The following is a 25,247-nucleotide window of genomic DNA, read 5'->3' as shown; positions in this document are numbered from 1 at the left end:
AGAGTGAAAGGGGGTAGGTAGAAGGGGGGAGAGACTGCAAGGTTGTGGAAGAGGCAGTGGCAGAATAATCCAGAATTGGAGAGGGTCGCTCACTCCCCTCTTGACTTGAATAGGGACATACAGTGCCTTGTGAAAGTATTCGGCCCCCTTGAACTTTGCGACCTTTTGCCACATTTCAGGCTTCAAACATAAAGATATAAAACTGTATTTTTTTGTGAAGAATCAACAACAAGTGGGACACAATCATGAAGTGGAATGACATTTATTGGATATTTCAAACTTTTTTAACAAATCAAAAACTGAAAAATTGGGCGTGCAAAATTATTCAGCCCCTTTACTTTCAGTGCAGCAAACTCTCTCCAGAAGTTCAGTGAGGATCTCTGAATGATCCAATGTTGACCTAAATGACTAATGATGATAAATACAATCCACCTGTGTGTAATCAAGTCTCCGTATAAATGCACCTGCACTGTGATAGTCTCAGAGGTCCGTTAAAAGCGCAGAGAGCATCATGAAGAACAAGGAACACACCAGGCAGGTCCGAGATACTGTTGTGAAGAAGTTTAAAGCCGGATTTGGATACAAAAAGATTTCCCAAGCTTTAAACATCCCAAGGAGCATTGTGCAAGCGATAATATTGAAATGGAAGGAGTATCAGACCACTGCAAATCTACCAAGACCTGGCCGTCCCTCTAAACTTTCAGCCCATACAAGGAGAAGACTGATCAGAGATGCAGCCAAGAGGCCCATGATCACTCTGGATGAACTGCAGAGATCTACAGCTGAGGTGGGAGACTCTGTCCATAGGACAACAATCAGTCGTATATTGCACAAATCTGGCCTTTATGGAAGAGTGGCAAGAAGAAAGCCATTTCTTAAAGATATCCATAAAAAGTGTTGTTTAAAGTTTGCCACAAGCCACCTGGGAGACACACCAAACATGTGGAAGAAGGTGCTCTGGTCAGATGAAACCAAAATTGAACTTTTTGGCAACAGTGCAGGACGTTATGTTTGGCGTAAAAGCAACACAGCTGAACACACCATCCCCACTGTCAAACATGGTGGTGGCAGCATCATGGTTTGGGCCTGCTTTTCTTCAGCAGGGACAGGGAAGATGGTTAAAATTGATGGGAAGATGGATGGAGCCAAATACAGGACCATTCTGGAAGAAAACCTGATGGAGTCTGCGAAAGACCTGAGACTGGGACGGAGATTTGTCTTCCAACAAGACAATGATCCAAAACATAAAGCAAAATCTACAATGGAATGGTTCAAAAATAAACATATCCAGGTGTTAGAATGGCCAAGTCAAAGTCCAGACCTGAATCCAATCGAGAATCTGTGGAAAGAACTGAAAACTGCTGTTCACAAATGCTCTCCATCCAACCTCACTGAGCTCGAGCTGTTTTGCAAGGAGGAATGGGAAAAAATGTCAGTCTCTCGATGTGCAAAACTGATAGAGACATACCCCAAGCAACTTACAGCTGTAATCGCAGCAAAAGGTGGCGCTACAAAGTATTAACTTAAGGGGGCTGAATAATTTTGCACGCCCAATTTCTCAGTTTTTGATTTGTTAAAAAAGTTTGAAATATCCAATAAATGTCGTTCCACTTCATGATTGTGTCCCACTTGTTGTTGATTCTTCACAAAAAAATGCAGTTTTATATCTTTATGTTTGAAGCCTGAAATGTGGCAAAAGGTCGCAAAGTTCAAGGGGGCCGAATACTTTCGCACGGCACTGTACCTCCTAATTATCACTCCTCTCCCATTTAACCAATACATATGTCCACACAAATACTGTTAAAGGTCTGTTAAAGGGTAATAATGTGGACTCACACTCCTCCAAGCATGTTGTCAAATATCTGCTTTTCACAGGGCATTGACACATCATTAGGGTAGCCATGGCAGTTTCCCACTTTCCCTTGGCAGTACACTATTGGCTCTGCGACTAAATCTCCACACTAAAGTGTCATCATGGCTGCCCCACTCAGTCTTTATTGGACTGTATTACACAAGTGGCTCTTTGGCCTGCTGCTACTACTACAGGCTTGGAACAAAATGAGTCCCCTTACAGATCAATTATTTGTTCCATAACTTTAGCCTTGATGGCTCCAGTACAGTACGCAGCCTCGCTGTGGCAGATGAGTTGTGTTATTAATCCCCCAGTCAGACTGTACAACCCCATCTGGTTGGAAAATAGCACACAATACAGGAGATCTGGGGGCTCGTGTAATGGTTTGTTTTCTCCATCTGTTACGGAGTGTAGTGTAGGTGCCCACAAAGTGCCCACTATTTTACCAGGGGATGTGGGAGTGTTGACAGAACTTCAATTTAAGTATTTCATTGCTATACTCGTTTGTGCATGTGTGTGTTTTTGTCGATGTGGGTGTGTGCTGGTGGCTCTGTTTCCAGCGCTCAATGCCTTCATTGGCAGCCATGCTCTAATAGATGTGTGGTTAATCTCAGACAGATAGTGTGGTGCTATCATCTACTGTACCTAGAGATGCTTTGGTGACAATATGTCTAAACGTAACGTGTTGTTAGTGCTGAACTACCCACGGGGGCCTCAATAGGGGAGAAGAACAGTCTCTCTCGGTACTGCTCATTGGAGTAGCTAGTAAGCGTACTTCTCAAATGGCATTTGTCAATGTGAATATCTTTAAGCCTAGCTTTGATTTTCATCATAATGAGCTCTCTTTCTCAGGTGTAGGGGCTTATTTAGTCAGGATTATGAATATATTTGAATTAATGTAATTGCTTTTAGTACGCTCCAGCGACAAGCTAATTAGAAGTACTTCATTTGTTTCAGTGTAACAGAGTTTTCACCTCTCCCCTGCAGTGCAGATCAAAAAAGTAGATATTTCTATTCTCTATTCCCCTTCTCCAGAAGGACATGACCCTGAATTACTTTTACACTGTCAGAGTTTTCACCTCCCCTCTTTTCTTCTCTCCTTTCTCCTTTTACAGAAGATACTTTGCTTAAGTGAAGCACTTTGTCTTATTGTCACAGCGTTGTCACATGAGAAGTTGTCTACTTTGTTTCAGTGTAACTGAATTGTCATCTTACCTCTCCCTCTCCAGAAGGACCTGTCCCTGAAGTCCCAGGAGCGCATGGAGAACCACGAGGAGAATCAGGCAGGGCCCCCCCTGTGCAAGAAGAAGCCCCCTAAAGTCCCTAATGGATTCAGCCTGGATACCCACAAGGCCCTCAACAACCACCTTAACAACCACAACAACCATAGCAACCATCACCAGCACTCTGACCAGGAGAACAACATCCCACGCCTGGCTCTTCACACCTACGGCAAGAAGAAGAACAAGAACAGCTTGCAGAAGAAACACAGGCCGGTCTGTACACGGTTTATTACGGTTTATACACTGTCTCCTCCACTCAATTTATTTTCTCCTCAAGCAGCGTTTTGGGTAGCCTGGTCCCAGATCAGTTTGTACTGTCTTGCAGAGTTGGGACCAGGCTAGCGTTTGTGGTCTCAGGTTGGCATAGTGGGTTTTGTCTGCTCACTACAATGCTAGATGTGTAGTTTGATCCTCTTGAATGTGGGAGAGGAAATGTTGACAAGTGTTCACAATTTGCTTTTGGTCATAAGATCAGGTTGAATTATCAGACGACGTGTTTGAATTCATACAGATAAAATATAATAGGCTGCAAGGTGTAAAGATAGCAGCTTTGTAAAAAATAAATAAATAAAAATTCCATTCCAACTGATTTAGGAGAAACTGGAATCTAATTGTGACTGAACATTAGAGGGTCTCTTTGGCTTCATTTCTGATCCCAGAGTTGAGTTAATTAATGTTACATTAAGGTCTGTCCTTTGAAAACATCTGTAATTACGCAGTATTAAGGCTAGAGATTTGTGAGGAGCAGATTGCCTTATCCTTATAGAGATACACTGTACTGACTTTACCCCCTCCTCACAGCCAGACGACTGGTGCTCTATAGTACAGCTGCTCGGCTGTCTATTGATGAATGGTGTTATTATCTATAATGGGCTTTAAAACCTGCTGGACCAATAAGAGATTAGTCACTGGTGCTATTGTTAGCTGTGGTGTAGTGTGTGTGTGTGTGTGTGTGTGTGTGTGTGTGTGTGTGTGTGTGTGTGTCTGTGGGGAGGAGAATAGTGTCTGTGTATGTGTGTGCGCGCGCACAGGGCATTGTGTTGCACTAATGACTATTTATGGCACACTGACACTGGGGTGTCTTTCTGCCAGCAAGAGCTATCAGTTACAGCACCACCCACTGTCCATCTACACACACACATGCTACACAAAGCACCCACACACATGCTGCACAAAACACACGCTGTGTGTGTGAAGGTAGGAGAGCAAAGGTTGCCATCAGTCTGTGTCATCCCAGCAGGAGAGAGGTCAGTCTTCAGGAGGCTGTTAATCATGTGAGCTATACTCCCCCTGGCTTTAATGAACCCAGAAAGAAACAACACAGGGAAGTGATTACATACTGTACACACACAGATGGGTGTTATTGGCTCGGGGTGTGTGTATTAGTCAGGGGTGCTATGACAACAACCTCTGTGACAAGTGAGAGCAGCACAAAGTGGTGTTTAGGGCCAGAGCTGAAGGACCCTCCCCACAGCTCTGGGAGCAGCCACTTATTAGGGGGAGAAGAGATGCTGTTAGAGCATGGGGCTCAGGGGAGACATGACACCACACACTAAAAAAAAGTTACGTTTCTTAAATGGTTCTTCCTCAGCTCTTAAAGAGGAATGGAAACACTTTAATAAGTAAAGCTAAGCAAAGAGATGTTTTCAATCCACGAATAGTAAATGTGCATTGAACATAGAAACATCTCTATTTTTAGGATATTGATCTTGAACAACATTTATTAGAGGTATGGGTAGCGCCATCTTGAATTACCATAGAAATGACTGGTGGCTCATGCATCATTGGCAGTATTGAGCAAATTGTGAGTTTTAGCGCAGGGACTGAAAATGAACGTGGCCACCAGGAGGCGTCGCACCTCCACTGGACCTGAAAGGTTTCTACAACCTTGATATTGAGATCAGGAAAACAACATTAAGGTAAGAATCTGTATACAATTTGTTTATATGTTGGAGATTAGCTATAATATTTACATTTTAGAGTATATTTTCCGATTGATAAGATGAGTCTGCAGGATTGTTATTTTAAATGTAAAATGTAGCTAATGTTAGCTAGCTATAATCCCAATAGCTATAATTATTAGCTAGCTAGATAACTGCATAGCTAGATATCTCATTAAGTGCAGGTATATCTGTGATATGTCATATGATTCCTAAAAATAGTAGCTGGCAGTCTGCTGGCTGTTGAAGCCTAACCCTTATGATGATAGCTATCTAGATAATTACTTTTGAAAGCTCAGCTTGGTAGTCAGCTTGGTAACTAAATCTTTCAGGTCTGGTTTTGTGACTTTGCTACTTACAGGCATACTGTACATTATCATATTATTTTGTCAGATAGGAAATTGTTACATGTTTTCTCAAATGTTAGAGTGAAAAGCCGATTGATAACTACACAATAGCTACACAATTCCCTTCATTCATGATTCCCTTTTTTATGTGCTGAAGGGTCATCGCTACTTGGTGTAGACAAGGACGAAGAGGATGAGATTTAAATGGGGAAGCCGGAGGAATTGTGACTCGTCATTTTGCCTCTCTTGCATGCTTTTAATTTGTTTGCATTCTGACTCTTTGTGTATTAGGCTATAGGCCTAGTGGAATGTAATATAGCTGTCTAGATATTTTTACAGACATTTTGAAGTTGGACATACTAGCTATCTGTCGTGTGGATAAGAACAGTTTTTTCCAGAGAAAAGAACTGCAGACTGCCTTGGAAGGCCATGTTTTTCACTGATGGTTGTGGCAGTAGGTGCAGGTCCCATTGTTCATAGGCTTTGGCTGCTGCTCTGATGTACCCCCGGAGGATGGGTGGAGACTCCCACCTGAACAGGTCTGACATGTATTCAGGTAGTTTGTGCTGTGTCGCCTTGAAACAGTTGTTAGGGTGTTGTAATAGATCCTGTCTGTTAGTGGTTCGATTCCAGCTTTTTGCAGAAAAATCTCTGTGTGTTTCCTCCAGGAATGCTCGGTCTTGATACGAGCAGCCCTGTTGATAATATGCTTTAAGATGTATCTTATTGCTCTGATGTAGGGTGGGAAGCCATACTGTGGCAAAGTAGTCCAGATGAGTTGTTATCATGGTAGATCGTTCAGGAGGATGTCCTTGGAGATGAAGTCCCTTGCCCTTTCTAAACCACCAAGCCCAAACAGCAGTTTCCATGTGACCTGCCTGGCATGTTCAGTTCGGTGTAGGTGTGGGTCCAACTTCATCCCCAGCTACTTTATGGCGTTTACTCGTTCATAAGTGTTTTGCCCATCTGTTGTTGTGATACGTTTGCCAGTGTGTCTCAGCTTTTGTGGGTTGCCAAACAGCATTGCCTTGGTCTTCTGAGGGTGTATGGAAAGCTTGTTGTCAGCAAACCAAGCGGCTGCCGTTTGATGTCGTTTGACACTGCTTCCTCGCGCTCACTGGTGAATATTTGCTGAGTAGTACAGGCCTGTGTCATCTGCATATATATATATATATATATGCAGAATTTCTCCAGCACTGATGGAAGGTAATAGCAGTGGCCCAAGCACACTCCCTTGTGATACTCCATTCACCACAGGTACCTGGGCTGACAGTGTACTCTGCAATTATGATGTGAACCACTTGATTGCAGTGCTGTCAAAGCCTAGTTTCGCAAGTTTCCCCAGGGGTGTGTGGTGGTGAACAGAGTCAAAAGCTTTCTTCAGGTCCAAAAAGAGTACTGCTGTGACCTCCTGGCTGTTACAAGCCGACTTGATGTCCTCCACGACCTTTTGAACTGCTGTAGGTGTGCTGTGTATCTTCCTAAAGCCGCTTTAATAGGATGTAAATAGGCTGTTAATTGAGAAATAGTTGGCAACCTGTGTGTGCATCAGCCAACTACCAACATTGGACGGTAGTTGGCCACAACCGATCTATCCCCTGACTTGTAGATTGGTGTTATATAAATTTTTCATTGACATGGTATCTCCCCAGTTGAGATTGGCAGATTGAGGATATGAGTCAGTGGACCCACTATCACTGTGGCAGAGTCCTTTACAAGCCTAGGTGGAATATTGTCTGGCTCTGTGGCTTTCTGCTGCTTCATCTTCAGAAGTTCATTTAGGACGTTTACTTCATCAATTAGCGATAGCTCAAAAACATGCTCTGTTTCTGAAACATATGGAAGTGGGTCTTTTGAGGGAGCCTGCATTTCATTAGCAAGCTTGGATGCACAAGATGCAAAGTATGCATGAAACTCTTCTGTCATTTCTAGAAGGTCTGATATATCATGTCTAGAACTTCTTTGTACTTGGCATGTTCTTTTGACTTTGCCAGTGAAATAGTTGATTATTTTCCACATTTCACAGTTGTCTGCCTTGGATTTTTGTAGAGCAGCTGAGTAGTACAGTCGTTTTTCCTTTCCTTCCATACTTCAGCAGTTACGTTGTTTCTGAGACATCGGCACTCTTCCCAGTCATTTTCAGCCTTTGTTTTCACCACTTTTAGCCGAGCAGCAGACTCATCAGGGTCTTGATGTTGTCAGTCAAGGAGATGGAGTGACTTTTTGTTTCACTTTTCTGTGCCGGAGTGGTGAATGAAGGTTTGCGACCTGTTAGAAGATCTCTCTAAAGGCTTACCGGGCCTCATTCACGTTGTTGCATGTAAGGAATCTTTCCCATTGGGCTAACTTGAGGAATTCTATGAAAGACTGCTTGTTATAGCTTTTGCGAGATCTGTGCTGTTGTTAGAGCTCTCCCCTCCTCTAGTCTCTCTTTGCTGCAGGTCATCGTGTTGTTATGGTCAGATGGACCCCACGCTAATGAACTCCTCAGCTTGTAATGGTCAGGGTTAGATACATAGATGTTGTCAATGCATGTTTCAGACTGTTTCGTTATGCTACTGGGTTCTCTTATTACTGGCCACAGCTGATAAAGTCCCATAAGATGTCCCACAGATTATTATTTTATCTGTGTGCTTCAAGAGGTCAGCGATGAATGTTGTATCTAATGTTTTGGTTATGATAGCGATGTAACTTGCACTTTGTTTTCAGGTTTGAATGAGACAATGTATTCCCCTAACCCTATTCTTTCAATAAAGTTTGTTTTATTCATATTATATTACTTGTGTACAGTATGCCTAAGACTAAATGCCATTTGTAATATGTTGTGGTGCATATATGTGTTTAATATACTATCCAGAGAAGAAAGTGTCTTATCACGGAACATCCATAGAATTCTAGAAAAATACCACTGTTCAGTTAAAGGTATTTCTATTTTTATTTCAGATTTTCAATCCTTACCAAATAAGGAAGAGTCAATGGGCTCCAAGTGTTTCTCTATCTTCAGGAAGTTGTGTAAATGGCAGTTGTTTGGGTAAAAAGCAGTGTTTTTTCTTGACTAATTACCATTTGATTGATGTGGTGCTGTTGTATGTCATATCATCTGGAAAGGCTCTTTCTCAGCTTTCAAAATATGTATCATGTTTTCATGTGGTTTGACACCAACAAATTATGTTAGCGTCCTGAATTCACTGGTCTCAGTAAACTCAGGAATTCCAAAACACTCCTGCCAGTGATGCAACAATGCCAATATAGGGATTTACAGTTAACTTGTGTTCTAAAGCCTAGTGTGTCCATCCCTATTTAAAGCCAGACTCAGTAAGTGTCGTGATTTTGTTTACATTTATATTTTGTTTTGTTGGACCAATAAAAAATCCAGGCAAGACGTCATAATATGCTGTAGAGTCTAGCGTACCTGAGAGTTGTCAAGCAGCTGCTGGGCCAGCGACCCTTTGATCCATATCAACAAGTAGGCCTATTCTAGTTACAACATGTAGGCTGCAGTATTATAAATCTAACCATTTACAAGTCGAGTCAACTATCGTAACAGCAGTAACATGCAATTTAATTGACATAGCTAGACAACAATATACTGTGGTGCATCAATGCCGTTATTTGCTTGATGTCAGTCTTGCAGTGCAAACACTCTGGATAAATTGACCCTCAACAGCTAGTTAGCCCATGTTGAATTATAAAATACATTTGCCATCCAAAGGTTGCAATAGAAAACACAACATCCAAGAGGGAAACAATTAGTAAGCTAACAACTCCATCAATGGTTGCAAGAAAGCATGCAAACATTTTTCTTTACTATACTGTAGTGACCTACACCATCAGTTTGCACATTTAGCCATGTGTGAATCTATCGACAGCTGTTTGCTAGCCAGCTAAATTAGCTAACTAGCTAGCTTGCTAACTAGTTTCACTTACCCGTAGCTCTAGATTTCGTGATTATCATTGGCACTGTCCACAGCAGCATGATCCTGGCACTATTCGTGAGGTAGGAATCCCTGTGTTGCTGAATTAAAATCAAAACAAATGCTATTAGTCACATGTGCCGAATACAACAGGTACCTTCACCTTACAGTGAAATGCTTACTTACGAGCCCCTAACCAACAGTGCAGTTTTTTTTAAATCACCCACAATTCCAGTTTTATTCAGAAAATCAAGCTAGAAACATAAAAGCAACTTTGTTGCCAACCGGTGGGGAGATCATTTAGGATTTCAGTTTAGGATCATTTAGGATCTCAGTTTAGGATCATTTAGGATCTCAGTTTAGGATCATTTAGGATCTCAGCTTGTGAAGGTCACTGGACTGAGAATGAAGGAATGCAAAAAGTATGTCTCTGTCACTAGAAAACACAGTCAAGGGTGGTACTGGTAACTCTAAAATTAATCTGAAAGGCACCCTGGGAAATATGCAAATAAGGCTTCAAAGAACCAATTTAAGGTTCTTCAGATAACCTAAAATGGTTCCCCTATGGCATTGCTCTGAAAAACCTTATTTGGTTCCAATTCAAACCAGCAGGGGTGAATGGCAAAGGGTGTTGGCACTGTCAACTGGATAGGATACCCTCTAGTAAATCCTCCTGCTAAAGACAGGGTCAACAGACATGATGATGACAACGATGATGGCAACAGTGATGATAATTATTATAACAATATTTTTTTAATAACCACACTGTTTCTGACCCTCCCCTCAAGGAGCCAGACAGTCTGTTTTGATTTCAGCCAAGTGAGCATTAGCATATCCCACTCAGCTCCAATAACACTCCAATCTGTCATGCTTCATGACATATGCAAAATTGGAAATATCATTGTCTCTGCCCTCTGTGGCCTCCATTGTCCTTTAAACGGAATAAAGACATTCTCCTCCTCCCAGTTATTCCACAGCAGAAATATTATCTTTTCACCGCTCCAAAGGCCTGTAATTAGGGGAGGGGATATAGTTTGAAGAGGAGAGCAGAGATAGTTTGAAAAAAAGAGAGGAAAGGAAATGAGAGGAGAGCTAGTTTAGAAAGGAATTCAATGAGAGGTGTTTTAACCTTGTTTTGTCTGTTCCGCACCACACAGATTCCAGCCAGGCAACATTTTTCTATATCTGGCTGGCAAGGACCCAATGTACTGAACTTCCAGATATTGTCTGGTCGGGGTTAAAATACAGAAATGCTTGTAACAGCTTCTGACATGTTGCTCTGTGCTGAAATACAGAGCACAGATAAGGGGGGCATTGTCAGTGGTGAAAATGAATAGGTGCACAGTAACATTTCTGCAAAAAATGGATAGGTGCACAGCAACATTTCTGCAAAAAATGGATGGGTGCACAGCAGCATTTCTGCAAAAAATGGATAGGTGCACAACAGCATTTCTGCAAAAAATGGATGGGTGCACAGCAGCATTTCTGCAAAAAATGGATGGGTGCACAGCAGCATTTCTGCAAAAAATGGATAGGTGCACAGCAGCATTTCCGCAAAAAATTGATAGGTGCAGAGCAGCATTTCTGCAAAAAATGGATAGGTGCACAGCAGCATTTCTGCAAAAAATGGATGGGTGCACAGCAGCATTTCTGCAAAAAATGGATGGGTGCACAGCAGCATTTCTGCAAAAAATGGATGGGTGCACAGCAGCATTTCTGCAAAAAAACTGATAGGTGCACAGCAGCATTTCTGCAAAAAATGGATGGGTGCACAGCAGCATTTCTGCAAAAAAATGGATGGGTGCACAGCAGCAAATTTGTTGGTTCAAGTCTATATACATAGTTTATCGCTACTGCTATTTTTCATTGTGGAACAATCTTTGTTTTATAGTGACAGTGCATCTGTGTGCGGTTGTTATAGTCTGGGAGAGTAGGCTACTGTTCAGTCTGCATAGTGAAAGTTCAATCAGTTGAAACACCATCAGTTGTAGTATATGTAGCTCTTTGTGAGTACTACTTCATCAGAATCACCTTTATTCACCAAGTACACTTACACATACCCACAATTTACTTTAGTGAGACAGTGCTGCCAGCAGTAGACACTTTACAAACGGAATACAGACACAAGTCCTCATAGACATCATACAGAGTATACAATATCGGTACAGTAAACATAACATACAACTCTGGAGTATAGGCTGATTACAGAGGGAATATACAATTTATAGAGGGGATATATCTATATAAGCATGGGGAGGGATACTGCCATGGTGAATATAATCAGTGTTGTGCAGAGATGAACATAGTACAAATGCAGTATAGTGCAGATTTCGCAGTCCCGCGGTTATGTCCGCAGAGCAGGCGGGTTTAGGGTCATGAAATATTGTGTGGATAAATGGCGGTGGACCATTCTTGATACACACAGGAAACTGTTGAGTGTGAAAAACCCAGCAGCATTGCAGTTCTTGACACACTCAAACTGATGCGCCTGGCACCTACTACCATACTCCGTTCAAAGACAGTTAAATCTGAATGACACACATACACAATCCATGTCTCAATTGTCTCAAGGCTTAAATTTCCTTCTTTAACCTGTCTCCTCCCCTTCATCTACACTGATTGAAGTGGATTTAACAGGTTACATCAATAAGGGATCATAGCTTTCACCTGGATTCACCTGGTCAGTCTATGTCATGAAAGAGCATGATGTTTTTCCTAATGTTTTGTACACTGTATAGGCTACATTGAGCTTTGTATTTCATTATTTTAGGCTACCTGGCATTAGTGCGTAAGCCTAAGCTTTAGAGCCTAACTGTACACGCGCCGGATAGCTTCTGGGAAAGGCAGAAACATGTATGTCACTCCACAGAGGTAAAAGGGACAATGTCAGAGTTTAATTCAATAAGAAAAAAGCTGTGAAATGGAGAGTAGAAAATAAAGAGAAGCGAAGGCGAGAAAAGTCATGTTTTGGAAAGATTTGGTGAAGAGGTGATAGTGGTGCCAGCTACGTTATGTGTGATGATTGTGAGGCACTATACAAAATTCAACAGTCACAAGACGGGGACATCAAATAGGCCTATGGCACATCAAGGGAAGTGTAGCCTACTGTTTTGCTGGGTTAATTGGAAATTGGACACTAACTGCAGGTCTATAACCTCTCACATAGCCTTAATATGAACTCTTGCAGAATTAAGCATTTCTTGCTGTAAAATGGTACACCAAATGTAGGCAACATTTTGACTAGGGAACAGGATTGGAGAATATGATTTATTTATTTCAACATCTCGAGAGAATGTGAAGTGAGGGCCTCCACAGACAGTATCTATCTTTATCAAATCTAATTGTAGTTGTCACATGCACCGAATACAATAGGTGTAATAGACCTTACCATGAAATGTTTGCTTACAAGCCCTTAACCAATAATGCAGTTCAAGAAATAGAGTTAAGAAAATATTTACTAAATAAACTAAAGTAATTTTTAAAATAAAAAGTAACACAATAAAATAACAATAGCGAGGCTATATACAGGGGCTAGCGGTACTGAGTCAATGTGCAGGGGTACAGGTTAGTCCAGGTAATTTGTACATGTATGTAGGGGTAAGGTGACTATGCATATATAATAAACATTGAGTAGCAGCAGTGACAATTTTTTGGGTTTTCCTCTGACACCGCCTAATATATATGGTGCCTTCAGAAAGTATTCAGACCCCTTGACTTTTTCCACATTTTGTTAGGTTACAGCCTAACAAAATTGATTACATTTAATTTTTTCCTCATCAATCCCCATAATGACGAAGCAAAAACAGGTTTTTAGACATTTTTGTAAATGTATTAAAAATAAAACCTGAAATATTACATTTACATAAGTATTCAGACCCTTTACTCAGTACTTTGTTGAAGCAGCGATTACAGCCTAAAGTCTTCTTGGGTATGACGCTACAAGCTTGACACACCAGTATTTGGGGAGTTTGCTTGTCTTCAGATCCTCTCAAGCTCTGTCAGGTGGATGGGGAGCATTGCTGCACAGCTATTTTCAGGTCTCTCCAGAGATGTTAGATCGGGTACAAGTCCGGGCTATGGTTGGGCCACTCAAGGACTTGTCCCAAAGCCACTCCTGTGTTGTCTTGGCTGTGTGCTTAGGGTTGTTGTCCTGTTGGAAGGTGAACCTTCACCCCTGACTAGTCTGCCAGTCCCTGCTGCTGAAAATCATCCCCACAATATGATGCGGCCATCACCATGCTTCAATGTAGGGATGGTTTCTTCCAGTTGTGACACTTGGCATTCAGGCTAAAGAGTTAAATCTTAATCTGAAAATCTTGTTTCTCATGGTCTTATAATCTTTAGGTGCCCTTTGGCAATCTCCAAGTGGGCTGTCATGTTCCTTTTACTGAGGAGTGGCTTCCGTCCAGCCAAGGCCTAATTGGTGGAGTGCTGCAGAGATGGTTGTCCTTCTGGAAGGTTATCCCATCTGCACAGAGGAACTCTAGAGCTCTGACAGAGTGATTATCGAGTTCTTGTTCACCTCCCTGACCAAGGCCCCTCTCCCCCGATTGCGCAGTTTGGCCAGGCGGTCACCTCTAGGAAGTGTCTTGGTGGTTCCAAACTTCTTCCATTTAACCTTTTCACACGTACCAACAAATGGGTGTAATCATTCTATAGTAGTCCCTCCAGCGTATGCTCAAACCTGTGTGATTAGAACACTTATTTAGAATGTCCAGTTTTGATTTTGATGCAATGTTCAGACATCCACAGAAGTAGCTACAGCATAACACAATCAGCCAAACCGGAAAATGTAGGCTACATTTGTCCAGCGCTAACTGAAGAAAGATAACTCTCAGCTGACAGAAACTACAATGAATTAGCTAATAGCAATTACAATTTATAATTCACGGGTGAGCTCAATAATTGATCTAAATAATTGAGTAGAACATTTTTTAGAAATCGAAAGTAAACGACGATGTGTAGTTTGTGTTTTTTCACAGCAACCAAAGATAATAAGAGGAGACAAGATGAGTTTGGTCTGTTTGCAGTATGCATGTTAAAGGGGGTCGTCTGCCATCGTTCATATCCCATCATTCACTTCCGGAAGTTTTATTTGGATAATGAGTGAACACTCCCTCACCTCATTTTATTATAACATCTTTGGTCCGAAATACATTTACATGATCCCAGAATGCGTTGTATGTCAACAAACATGGCTCCACACATAGCTGGAATTAGCTTAGCTCACCATAATCAGTACAACATTTTAAAAAGTATTTTACACACATAATGTGTCCATTACAATCTATGCAAGAGTTGGAATGCATGATTTGTCACCAGAACTTGAAAACATGAATAAAACAGTAAATAAATCATTACTACGCAAAACATTTTCTGATAGGGATTTATTGATACAAGTGGTGCGTGCTGGCAGTCAATCACAAAACCTCTGACTCCCACTCTGAGCCTTTCAGTGTTGTTGTTTATGTATGTAGCTAGTGAGATAAGCTGTAGCATTAGCAATGTTTTTCAAAAGGAGACAACTCACAAATGTGGAAATTCTGGAGATTTTGATCAATTCTGACAATGAGTCTGAAAGTCAGGAATCAGATTTTGACATTGAGAGTGACAGTAAGGAGCCTCCCCAACCTTGTAGCCATTGAGAACACTGAAGCTGAGGACCCCTTGTCCCCTGACGAAGTCCCAGCTCCCTTTCAAGATGCTGGTGGTGATGGCGGCAGACCGACAGTGGATAAAGTACAGGAGGTCTGTAGTAGCTGGAAGGAAGCCAGCCATTTCAACCCCCCTGGCCCTGCTGTTTGCTTTGATGAGTCCCAGTCTGGAGTGCAACGCCCCTTGCCATTTCCAACTGAGGCAGAGTGCTTCAAGCTCTTTCTGACAGAGGAGCTGGTGGGGAGTCCAGGAGTAGAGGAGACCAATCGCTATGCCTTGGAGCTGCATAAGAGAGAGCCAGGAGTGTGGGGGAATCTCGCTGAATGGGTGACAACCACAATTAGTGAAATGCATACCTTCCTGGTGACAATCCTTCTCATGGGAATAGTAAAACATAACTCTCTAAGAGAATACTGGGGCACAGATCCTGTGTTTGCAACTCCCTTCTATGCCACCCTCTTTTCTCAAGACCGCTTCCTAGTTCTGCTGCGATGCCTGCATTTCGTCAACAATGCTACTGCCAACCTAAATGACCCATTACACAAAATAAGAAATGTTCTTACTAGAGGTCGACCGATTTATGATTTTTCAACGCCGATACCGATACCGATTATTGGAGGACCAAAAAAGCCGATACCGATTAATCGGCCGATTTAAAAAAAATAATTAAAAAAAGCATGTATTTGTAATAATGACAATTACAACAGTACTGAATTAACACTTATTTTAACTTAATATAATACATCAATAAAATCAATTTAGCCTCAAGTAGATAATGAAACATGTTCAATTTGGTTTAAATAATGCAAAAACAAAGTGTTGGAGAAGAACGTAAATGTGCAATATGTGCTATGTAAGAAAGCTAACGTTTCAGTTATTGCTCAGAACATGAGAACATATGAAAGCTGGTGGTTCCTTTTAACATGAGTCTTCAATATTCCCAGGTAAGAAGTTTTAGGTTGTAGTTATTTTAGGACTATTTCCCTCTATACCATTTGTATTTCATTAACCTTTGACTATTGGATGTTCTTATAGGCACTTTAGTATTGCCAGTGTAACAGTATAGCTTCCATCCCTCTCCTCGCTCCTCCCTGGGCTCGAACCAGCAACACAACGACAACAGCCACCACATCGAAGCAGCGTTACCCATGCAGAGCAAGGGAAACAACCACCCCAAGGCTCAGAGCGAGTGAAGTTTGAAACGCTATTAGCGCGCGCTAACTAGCCAGCCATTTTACTTCGGTCACACCAGCCTCATCTCGGGAGTTGATAGGTTTGAAGTCATAAACAGCGCAATGCTTGACTCACAAGGAAGAGCTGCTGGCAAAACGCACGAAAGTGCTGTTTGAATTCATGTTTACGCACCTGCTTCTGCCTACCACCGCTCAGTCAGATACTTAGATACTTGTATGCTTGTATGCTCAGTCAGATTATATGCAACACAGGACAAGCTAGATAATATCTAGTAATATCATCAACCATGTGTAGTTAACTAGTGATTATGATGGATTGTTTTTTATAAGATAAGTTTAATGCTAGCTAGCAACTTACCTTGGCTTACTGCATTTACGTAACAGACAGTCTCCCTGTGGAGTGCAACGAGAGAGAGGCAGGTCATTATTGCATTGGACTAGTTAACTGTAAGGTTGCAAGATTGAATCCCCCGAGCTGACAAGGTGAAAATCTGTCTTTCTGCACCTTAACGAGGCAGTTAACCCACCGCTCCTAGGCCGTCATTAAAAATAAGAATGTGTTCTTAACTGACTTACCTAGTTAAATAAATAATAAATAAAGGTGTAAAAATATATATATATATATTAAATCGTCAAATCGCCGCCCAAAATTACTGATTTCCGATTGTTATGAAAACGGCCCTGATTAATCGGCCATTCCGATTAATCGGTCGACCTCTAGTTCTTACCAGCCAGACATCAGCATTTGGTCGGGTATTTAGGCCATACAAGGACCTATGCATTGCATTGATGAGTCCCTGATGTTGCGGAAGGGTAGGCTGGCATTCCGTCAATATATTCCCTCCAAAATGCACAGGTTTGGGGTCAAGTTCTTTGTCATGTGCGACGTGAAGACAGGATTTGTCCAGGACATTATAGTTTACACAGGGTGTAACATTATGAGGGGCTTGGGGTGTCCAGGTCCGTGGTGATGACCATGCTGGCTCCTCATCTCGGCAAGGAACACACTTTGTATGTGGACAATTGGTACAGCAGTCTCACACTCTTCCAGCATCTGCTCTCCAACCTACCCACTGCCTCATCATCCTCTCCCTTCCCTCATCCTCCCCACTCCCTCTTAGGTAAAGTAATTACCTACCAAAAGTACAGAGAAAACCTCATGAGAGAGCTGCTGGAGGAGTACCATACCCCTCGGCGCCCATCCACTGGGGGTCGTCATTCTGCAGACAATCCCCTACGCCTCACTGCATGGTATTTTCCCTGCGAAGTCCCTCAAACTGCTGCTCAAGGTAGTCACACATGGAGGCACTGCAAAATCTGCCTGTCTGGCACCAGAAGCAGAGGAGGTTCACAAAGTACATGTGTTTAGCTTGTGGCACACCTCTGTGTTTCACCATGCTTTGGGGAGTATCATATCCTCAAGCACTATTGACCACTTCTGCAGCAATTACTGACTGACTGACTTGACAGGTGATCTGCCACGATACTATGCCTTTAGAGGCGGGGGGTGGAAATGAAGTTGTAGTTCAATCACAGCATGAATATGAAATATGGGTTATGCATATTCATAAGTTGTCAGTCTTTTCTTGCAGTTTTTTCCCCTTTAGTAAAACAAGTTGTTGTTTAACCATCACCAATACTGTAATAAAATAGACGACTATTACATATTGGCCTGTGTGTTTTCTTGCTCTGTTTTCATCCAGTACTGTTAATGTACCTTGCTATCAATTACTAGTCTATACTAGTGATGCGCTGGTCAGCTGTTTGTTTGACCGCACCTGCCCGCAATTGCTGATATTCCCCTTGCGCTGCAAATGCCGCGGCTTTTGTGGAGCGATGGGTAACGCTGCTTCGAGTGTGGCTGTTGTCGATGTGTCCGCAAACACCCGACTGACTACATGTGATAAAGTGAAAATCTGAGGACTGTACCCGACCCTAACCAGTTAATATAGAAAATGCGCTGTACACTACAGTCAGACATGACAGAATAATTGTTTTCTTACATTTTTTGGGCCTGATTGTGATGTTTCTGCTTATTATTTCTGACATTTTGGTAGGCTATTTGTTAGTCAACTTGTCTATAATTAGATACATGCAACTTCTCTTCTGTCGTTATATGTTGCCCTAGAAGACTAAATAAATCCTTTCCCACCAGAATAATGTCATAAATAGATAGAATGAATGCTTAAATCTAGTTGAAATTTCTAAAGATCACTCTGTCATCTCTGCTTCTTTTGCGGAGCAAAGAAATTTAGGGACCCGGGGAGAAAACGCAATAATAAAAAATAAAAAACAGGAAAGATATTCTGTGCAAAATTTCCAAAAAACATCAGTTTGACCGGTTGTAAGGAAATAGAAAGCTGTGAAAATGACTCAACATGCCATGTCAGCAATTACATTTTTTTTGTTTATTTAACAAGTCAGTTAAGAACAAATTCTTATTTACAATGACAACCTACACCGGCCAAACCGGTGAAAGTTAAGGTAACCTGCAGAATTGACTAATGCCCTGTAGCACTCACGTCAGTAGCCATGGTGCTTTGAAAGGTTAGGCATGGCTCACATCAACACAATCACCCCGGAAACCCTAGACCCACTACAATTCACATACCACAGATAATGCAATCTCATTCACACTCCCCACTAAGCTAAGGACCCTGGGACTAAACACCTCCCCCTGCAACTGAATCCAGGACTTCCTGACAGGCCGCCCCCAGGTGGTGAGGGTAGGCAACAACACATCTGCCACGCTGATCCTCAACACTGGGGACCCTCAGTGGTGAGTGCTTAATCCCCTCCTAAGAACGACTCCAACACCATCATTAAGTTTGCTGACAACACAACAGTAGGCCTGATCACTGACAATGATGAGACAGCCAATAGGGAGGAGGTCAGAGACCTGGCAGTGTGGTGTCAGGACAACAACCTCTCCCTCAATGTGAGCAAGACAAAGGAGCTGATCGTGGACATCAGAAAAAGTAGGGCCAAACAGGCTCCCATTAACATCAACCGGGCTGAAGTGGAGCTGGTCAAGAGTATCAAGTTCCTTGGTACAGGTTTTTAGAAATGTTTGCGAATGTATTAAAAACAGAAATATCTTATTTACATGAGTACTCAGACCCTTTGCTATGAGACTCAAAATTGAGCTCAGCTGCATCCTGTTTCTAGTGATCATAATTGAGATTTCTACAACTTGATTGGAGTCCACCTGTGGTAAATTCAATTGATTGGACATGATTTGGAAAGGTACACACCTGTCTATATAAGGTCCAACAGTTGACAGTGCATGTGAGAGCAAAAACAAAGCCATGTCGAGGGAATTGTCCGTAGAGCTCCAAGGCTGGATTGTGTCAAGGCACAGATCTGAGGAAGGGTTCCAAAACATTTCAGCAGCATTGAAGGTCCCTCAGAACACAGTGGCTTCCATCATTCTTAACCTTTTCATACCCGAGTTCCAAATATCTCTAACGGTCGCCCCAGCGTGAGTTTTTTATGCGCGTTATGTCAGAATGCGCTCACTGTCCCAAAATGTGATTGTTACTTAGCAGGACAGTCAATCCCCGCTGCCCTCAAACTAAGGAACACTGTCTGCTTTTATTTATAGGCTGTTTAAACTTGTCAATTTCAAATGATTTTCTAACAAGTTTTATTTTCTAATAACAGTTTAAATAGAGGTGTGTTCCGCCACCTCATTAATTCACATAAAAGTAGGCCATTTCACTTTTGCAGACAATTCATTTTTTAGGCATTACTGAGCCGGACAAACTTCCCCATTGTTTCTGTAGATCAAATATGCAGACATTTGTGCCTCTTCAGTCAGAACAGGACCTGAAAAAAAAAAAAAACATTTTCCGGCTGGTGTCGTCTGGTGTTTTCATTACTACATGATAATAACTTTGGACATGTGTGCGTTTCTATCAAAGTAAGTACCTTATTACGTTATAATAGTTTCTGTATGTCGTGTTATACTGTTTCTACTGTAACTCACTGTATGTCTGGAGCATAATATATTTGTGTGCATTCCTTCTAACCACGGACACACGAGGTAACGTTACTAATTTCATAAACTTTATGGAGTTATACTCAATTGTGATTATGTAGGCAGCTACAGTCTTCTATTAGCTCTGTAAAACAACGATAATTGCATCAGAGAAGTATTAGCTTGTGTTGGCTTTTGAAGATACCCTGGCCTTATGACCATGGTTTGTTTTCATTTATCCTGTTTAGCATTGCTCTGTTCTGCCCTGCCGCCTTGAGGAGGTCAACAGTTACTGTTTCTTACTGTTATAAACTCATATTTGTGATTTTGTCAACACAATTCATTATTTTTATAGCACTGTTATTATGCTACTACTTTGTAATATTGTTTTATTGCAATATCCTTATTGTATTCTAATTACTAATAATTCCTCTTCATTCTGTACTTTCAGAAACCACACATACAAACAGTATTGAACATTATTTGCCAATATCATAACTGGAACTGGACATGTTTGGAGTTGAAGATTGAGGCCAGATTTTATATCCTAGCATACACTCCTTTCTAGCGCAGGCGTTCCGCTAGCGGAACCCCTCAACAACATTCCGCTGAAAAGGCAGCGCGCGATATTCCAATATTTTTTTTGGAAATATATAACTTTCACACATTAACAAGTCTAATACAGAAAATGAAAGATAAACTTCTTGTTAATCTACCCATCATGTCCGATTTCAAAAAGGCTTTACAGCGAAAGCACAACATATGATTTCAGAGCCAAGTCACAAAAACACACAGCCATTTTTCCAGCCAAAAAATATAAATAGAATTAAATATAGATCAAATTAATCACTAACCTTTGATGATCTTCATCAGATGAGACTCATAGGACATCATGTTACACAATACATGTATGTTTTGTTCAATAATGTGCATAAAATCTCAGTTTACATTGGCGCGTTACGTGCAGTAATGTTTTGATTCCAAAACATCTGGTGATTTTGCAGATAGCCACATCAATTCCCAGAAATACTCATAATAAACATTGATAAAAGATACGTGGTATTCACAGAATTAAAGATAGACTTCTCCTTAATGCAACCGCTGTGTCAGTTTTCAAAAAAACTTTACGGAAAAAGCATAATCTGAGTACGGCGCTCAGAGCCCAATCCAGCCAAAGAAACATCCGCCATGTTGGAGTCAACAGAAGTTAGAAATAACATTATAAATATTAACTTACCTTTGATGATCTTCATCAGATTGCACTCCCAGGAATCCCAGTTCGACAATAAATTACTGATTTGTTCCATAAAGTCCATCATTTATGTCCAAATAGCCACTTGTTGTTAGCGTGTTCAGCCCAGTAATCCATCTTCATGAGGCGCGAGCACTACGTCCAGAGAAAAACTCGAAAAGTTCCGTTACAGGTCATAGAAACTTGTCAAACGATGTATGGAATCAACCTTTAGGATGTTTTTAACATAAAACTTCAATAATGTTCCAACTGGAGAATTCCATTGTCTGTAGAAAAGCACTGGAATGAGAGCTTACTCTGTCGGGACCGCGCGTCACGAGCCTGAGACACTCTGCCAGACCACTGACTCATTCAGCTCCCATTCCCCCCTCCTTTATAGCAGAAGCCTGAAACAAGTTTCTAAAGATGGTTGACCTCTAGTGGAAGCCTTAGGAAGTGCAACTTGACCCCATAGACACTGTGTATTCGGTAGGTCAGGCTTTGAAAAACTACAAACCTCAGATTTCCCACTTCCTGGTAGGATTTTTCTCAGGTTTTTGCCTGCCATATTTGTTCTGTTATACTCACAGACATCATTCAAACAGTTTTAGAAACTTCAGAATGTTTTCTATCCAATACTAATTAGAGGTCGACCGATTAGGATTTTTCAACACTGATACCGATACCGATTATTGGAGGATCAAAAAAGCAGATACCGATTAATCGGCCTATTGTTTTATTTATTTATTTGTAATAATGACAATTACAACAATACTGAATGAACACTTATTTTAACTTAATATAATACATCAATAAAATCAATTTAGCCTCAAATAAATAATGAAACATGTTCAATTTGGTTTAAATAATGCAAAAACAAAATGTTGGAGAAGAAAGTAATATGTGCCGATATGCAATATGTGCCATGTTTGTGCCATGTAAAAATGTGTGCCATGTAAAATATGTGGCATGTAAAAAAGCTAACATTTAAGTTCCTTGCTCAGAACATGAGAACATATGAACGTTATTGGTTCCTTTTAACATGAGACTTCAATATTCCAAGGTAAGAGGTTTTAGGTTGTAGTTAATTTAGTATTTATAGGACTATTTCTCTCTATACCATTTGTATTTCATATACCTTTGACTATTGGATGTTCTTATAGGCACTATAGTATTGCCAGTGTAACAGTATAGCTTCCGTCCCTCTCCTCGCCTACCTGGACTCGAACCAGGAACACATCGACAACAGCCACACTCGAAGCAGCGTTACCCATCGCTCCACAAAAGCTGCGGCATTTGCAGCGCAAGGGGAATAACTACTACAAATCTAAAAGCGAGTGATGCTTGAAACGGTATTAGCCCACACCCAGCTAACTAGCTAGCCATTTCACATTGGTTACACCAGCCATTAGGCTGATAGGCTATATAGGCTGATAGGCTTGAAGTCATAAACAGCGCTGTGCTTGCGAAGAGCTGCTGGCAAAACACACGAAAGTGCTGTTTGAATGAATGATTATGGGCCTGCTGCTGCTTTTTATGGTTGAATCTGGAAACTATCATTTCGAAAACAAAACGTTTATTATTTCAGTGAAATACGGAACCGTTCGGTATTTTATCTAACTGGTGGCATCCATCAGTCTAAATATTCTTGTTACATTGCACAACCTTCAATGTTATGTCATAATTATGTAAAATTCGGGCAAATTAGTTCGCAATGAGCCAGGCAGCCCAAACTGTTGCATATACCCTGACTCTGCGTGTAATGAACGCAAGAGAAATGACACAATTTAACCGGGTTAATATTGCCTGCTAAACTGGATTAGTAGTTCTAACTAGTGATTATGATTAATTGTTTTTTATAAGATAAGTGTAATGCTAGCTAGCAATTTACCTTGGCTTCTACTGCATTTGCGTAACAGGCAGGCTCCTCGTGGAGTGCAATGGTTAGAACGTTGGACTAGTTAACTGTACGGTTGCAAGATTGGATCCCCTGAGCCGACAAGGTGAAAATCTGTCATTCTGCCCCTGAACAAGGCAGTTAACCCACCATTCCTAGGCCGTCATTGAAAATAAGAATGTGTTCTTAACCTGTTTGGGATAGGGGCAGCATTTTCACTTTTGGATGAATAGCGTGCCAGAGTGAACTGCCTCCTACTCAGTCCCAGATGCTAATATAGACATATTATTATTAGTATTAGAGGTCGGACGATTAATCGGAATGGCCGATTAATTAGGGCCGTTTTCATAACAATCGGAAATCGGTATTTTTGGGTGCCGATTTCCGATTTTTAAAATGTATTTATTTATTTTTTATATAGCTTTATTTGACTAGGCATGTCAGTTAAACGGCCCAATGCAAAGTCACTTAATCCCTATGAGCCCGATGGCCGGTTGATGAGGGCCACAGCATGGGGGAAGAAACCTCTCAGTTGGTGGGCTGTTTTGGTCATGATTGATCTACTGTAAACCGCCTTCCAGAGTGGTGCTTTTGAAACATGGAGTGTCTGGGTTGGGCTGGGTCGACAATGATCTTACCTGCACGGTTCCTGGTCCTGGAGGCGTGCAGGTCCTTGATGTTGGGCAGGTGACAACCGATGACCACCTCCGTAGACCAGACAATGCGCTGCAGTTTGCTCTGGCAGTGGGCAGACAAACACCCAAACCAGACAGTGATAGAAGAGAGGAGGATGGACTCAATGATGGACGTGTTGAGTTCCATCTTGTTGTGACTGCACCAGGCCACCAGGCGATCAACCTCTCCATGGTACTTGGGCTCGTTGCTGTCGGAGATGAGACCGACCAGGGTGTTGTCATCAGAAAACTTGAGTAGGGGAGAGATTAGTCAGGATGAGGGAGGGTGGGGAGGTAGATAGGATGGGGGGCAGGGTGGCAGGCGTCCTTATGGCTGAAGGTGTTGTTAGCTGAGGGGCAAGATGGCTGAGGAGACTTGATGGCTGCGGGCACTTTGTGAATTAAAACGACTGTAGAACTAAGGTTGTAAAATGTGTTTGGCATTGGCACGTAGTTGACACTGGTTTTGATTGAAAGGATTACATTTGAAGACTTGCAATCCTGGGAGAATCCATCTTTTCATTCAGTCGATGGTGGTTGGTATGGGACGGCCTAGTGGTTAGAGCGTTGGGCCAGTAACCGAAAGGTTGCTAGATCGAATCCCCGAGCTGACAAGGTAAAAATCTGTCACTCTGCCCCTGAACAAGGCGGTTAACCCACTGTTCCTAGGCTGTCATTGAAAATAAGAATTTGTTATTTACTGACTTGCCTAGTTAAATAAAGGTTAAATAAAAATGCAAACTAAAAATGAGTGGAAGCAGATATAGTTTGCTCGCTTACAGCATATGCATGGCCTGCAGGTAGGTGTGTATGAGAGTGAGAGAGGGTGGTGGGGTAGAAGATAGATGGAGGCATCTGGAGGCAGAGGGGGTGGAGGAGGCCGGGAACGTGAAGTGTAGCTTGTTATGGTGTGGTGGTGTTTGAGTCATGGCCTGTGGTGTGGTGAACAGAAGCATGCTGAGAGGCCCATCTGCTCTGGAAACGAGAGATGAGGAGGAGGAGGGGACTGGGGCCTGAGCTGTCCCTCTGCCTGCCTGCCTCTGGAGGTGTGTGTGTGTGGGGGGAGGGGTGATGACAGCTATACACCCTGGAACAAGCTGGGTAGCCATTTGATTAGCTGTTCAGGAGTCTTATGGCTTGGGGGTAGAAGCTGTTTAGAAGCCTCTTGGACCTAGACTTGGAGCACCGGTACCACTTGCCGTGCGGTAGCAGAGAAAACAGTCTATAACTAGGGTGGCTGGAGCCTTTGACCATTTTTAGGGCCTTCCTCTGACACCGCCTG

General features: G+C 41.9%; 1 protein-coding gene across 7 annotated transcripts in view; it reads left to right on the top strand.

The window, feature by feature from the left end:
* Window positions 1-25,247, top strand: part of LOC110537471 (autism susceptibility gene 2 protein) — a 489,908-nt gene that overhangs the window by 106,319 nt on the left and 358,342 nt on the right. For all 7 annotated transcript variants that reach the window (XM_021623538.2, XM_021623539.2, XM_021623533.2 and 4 more), the window contains one exon: window positions 3,082-3,348. In XM_021623538.2, coding sequence (XP_021479213.1) covers window positions 3,082-3,348 — 267 coding nt within the window. The remainder of the gene's footprint in view (window positions 1-3,081; window positions 3,349-25,247) is intronic.

Source organism: Oncorhynchus mykiss, chromosome 12, assembly GCF_013265735.2.
Source record: "Oncorhynchus mykiss isolate Arlee chromosome 12, USDA_OmykA_1.1, whole genome shotgun sequence".
Classification (NCBI taxonomy): domain Eukaryota; kingdom Metazoa; phylum Chordata; class Actinopteri; order Salmoniformes; family Salmonidae; genus Oncorhynchus; species Oncorhynchus mykiss.
Note: the sequence above shows the minus strand (reverse complement) of the source record. Positions and strands in the feature narration are given on the sequence as shown.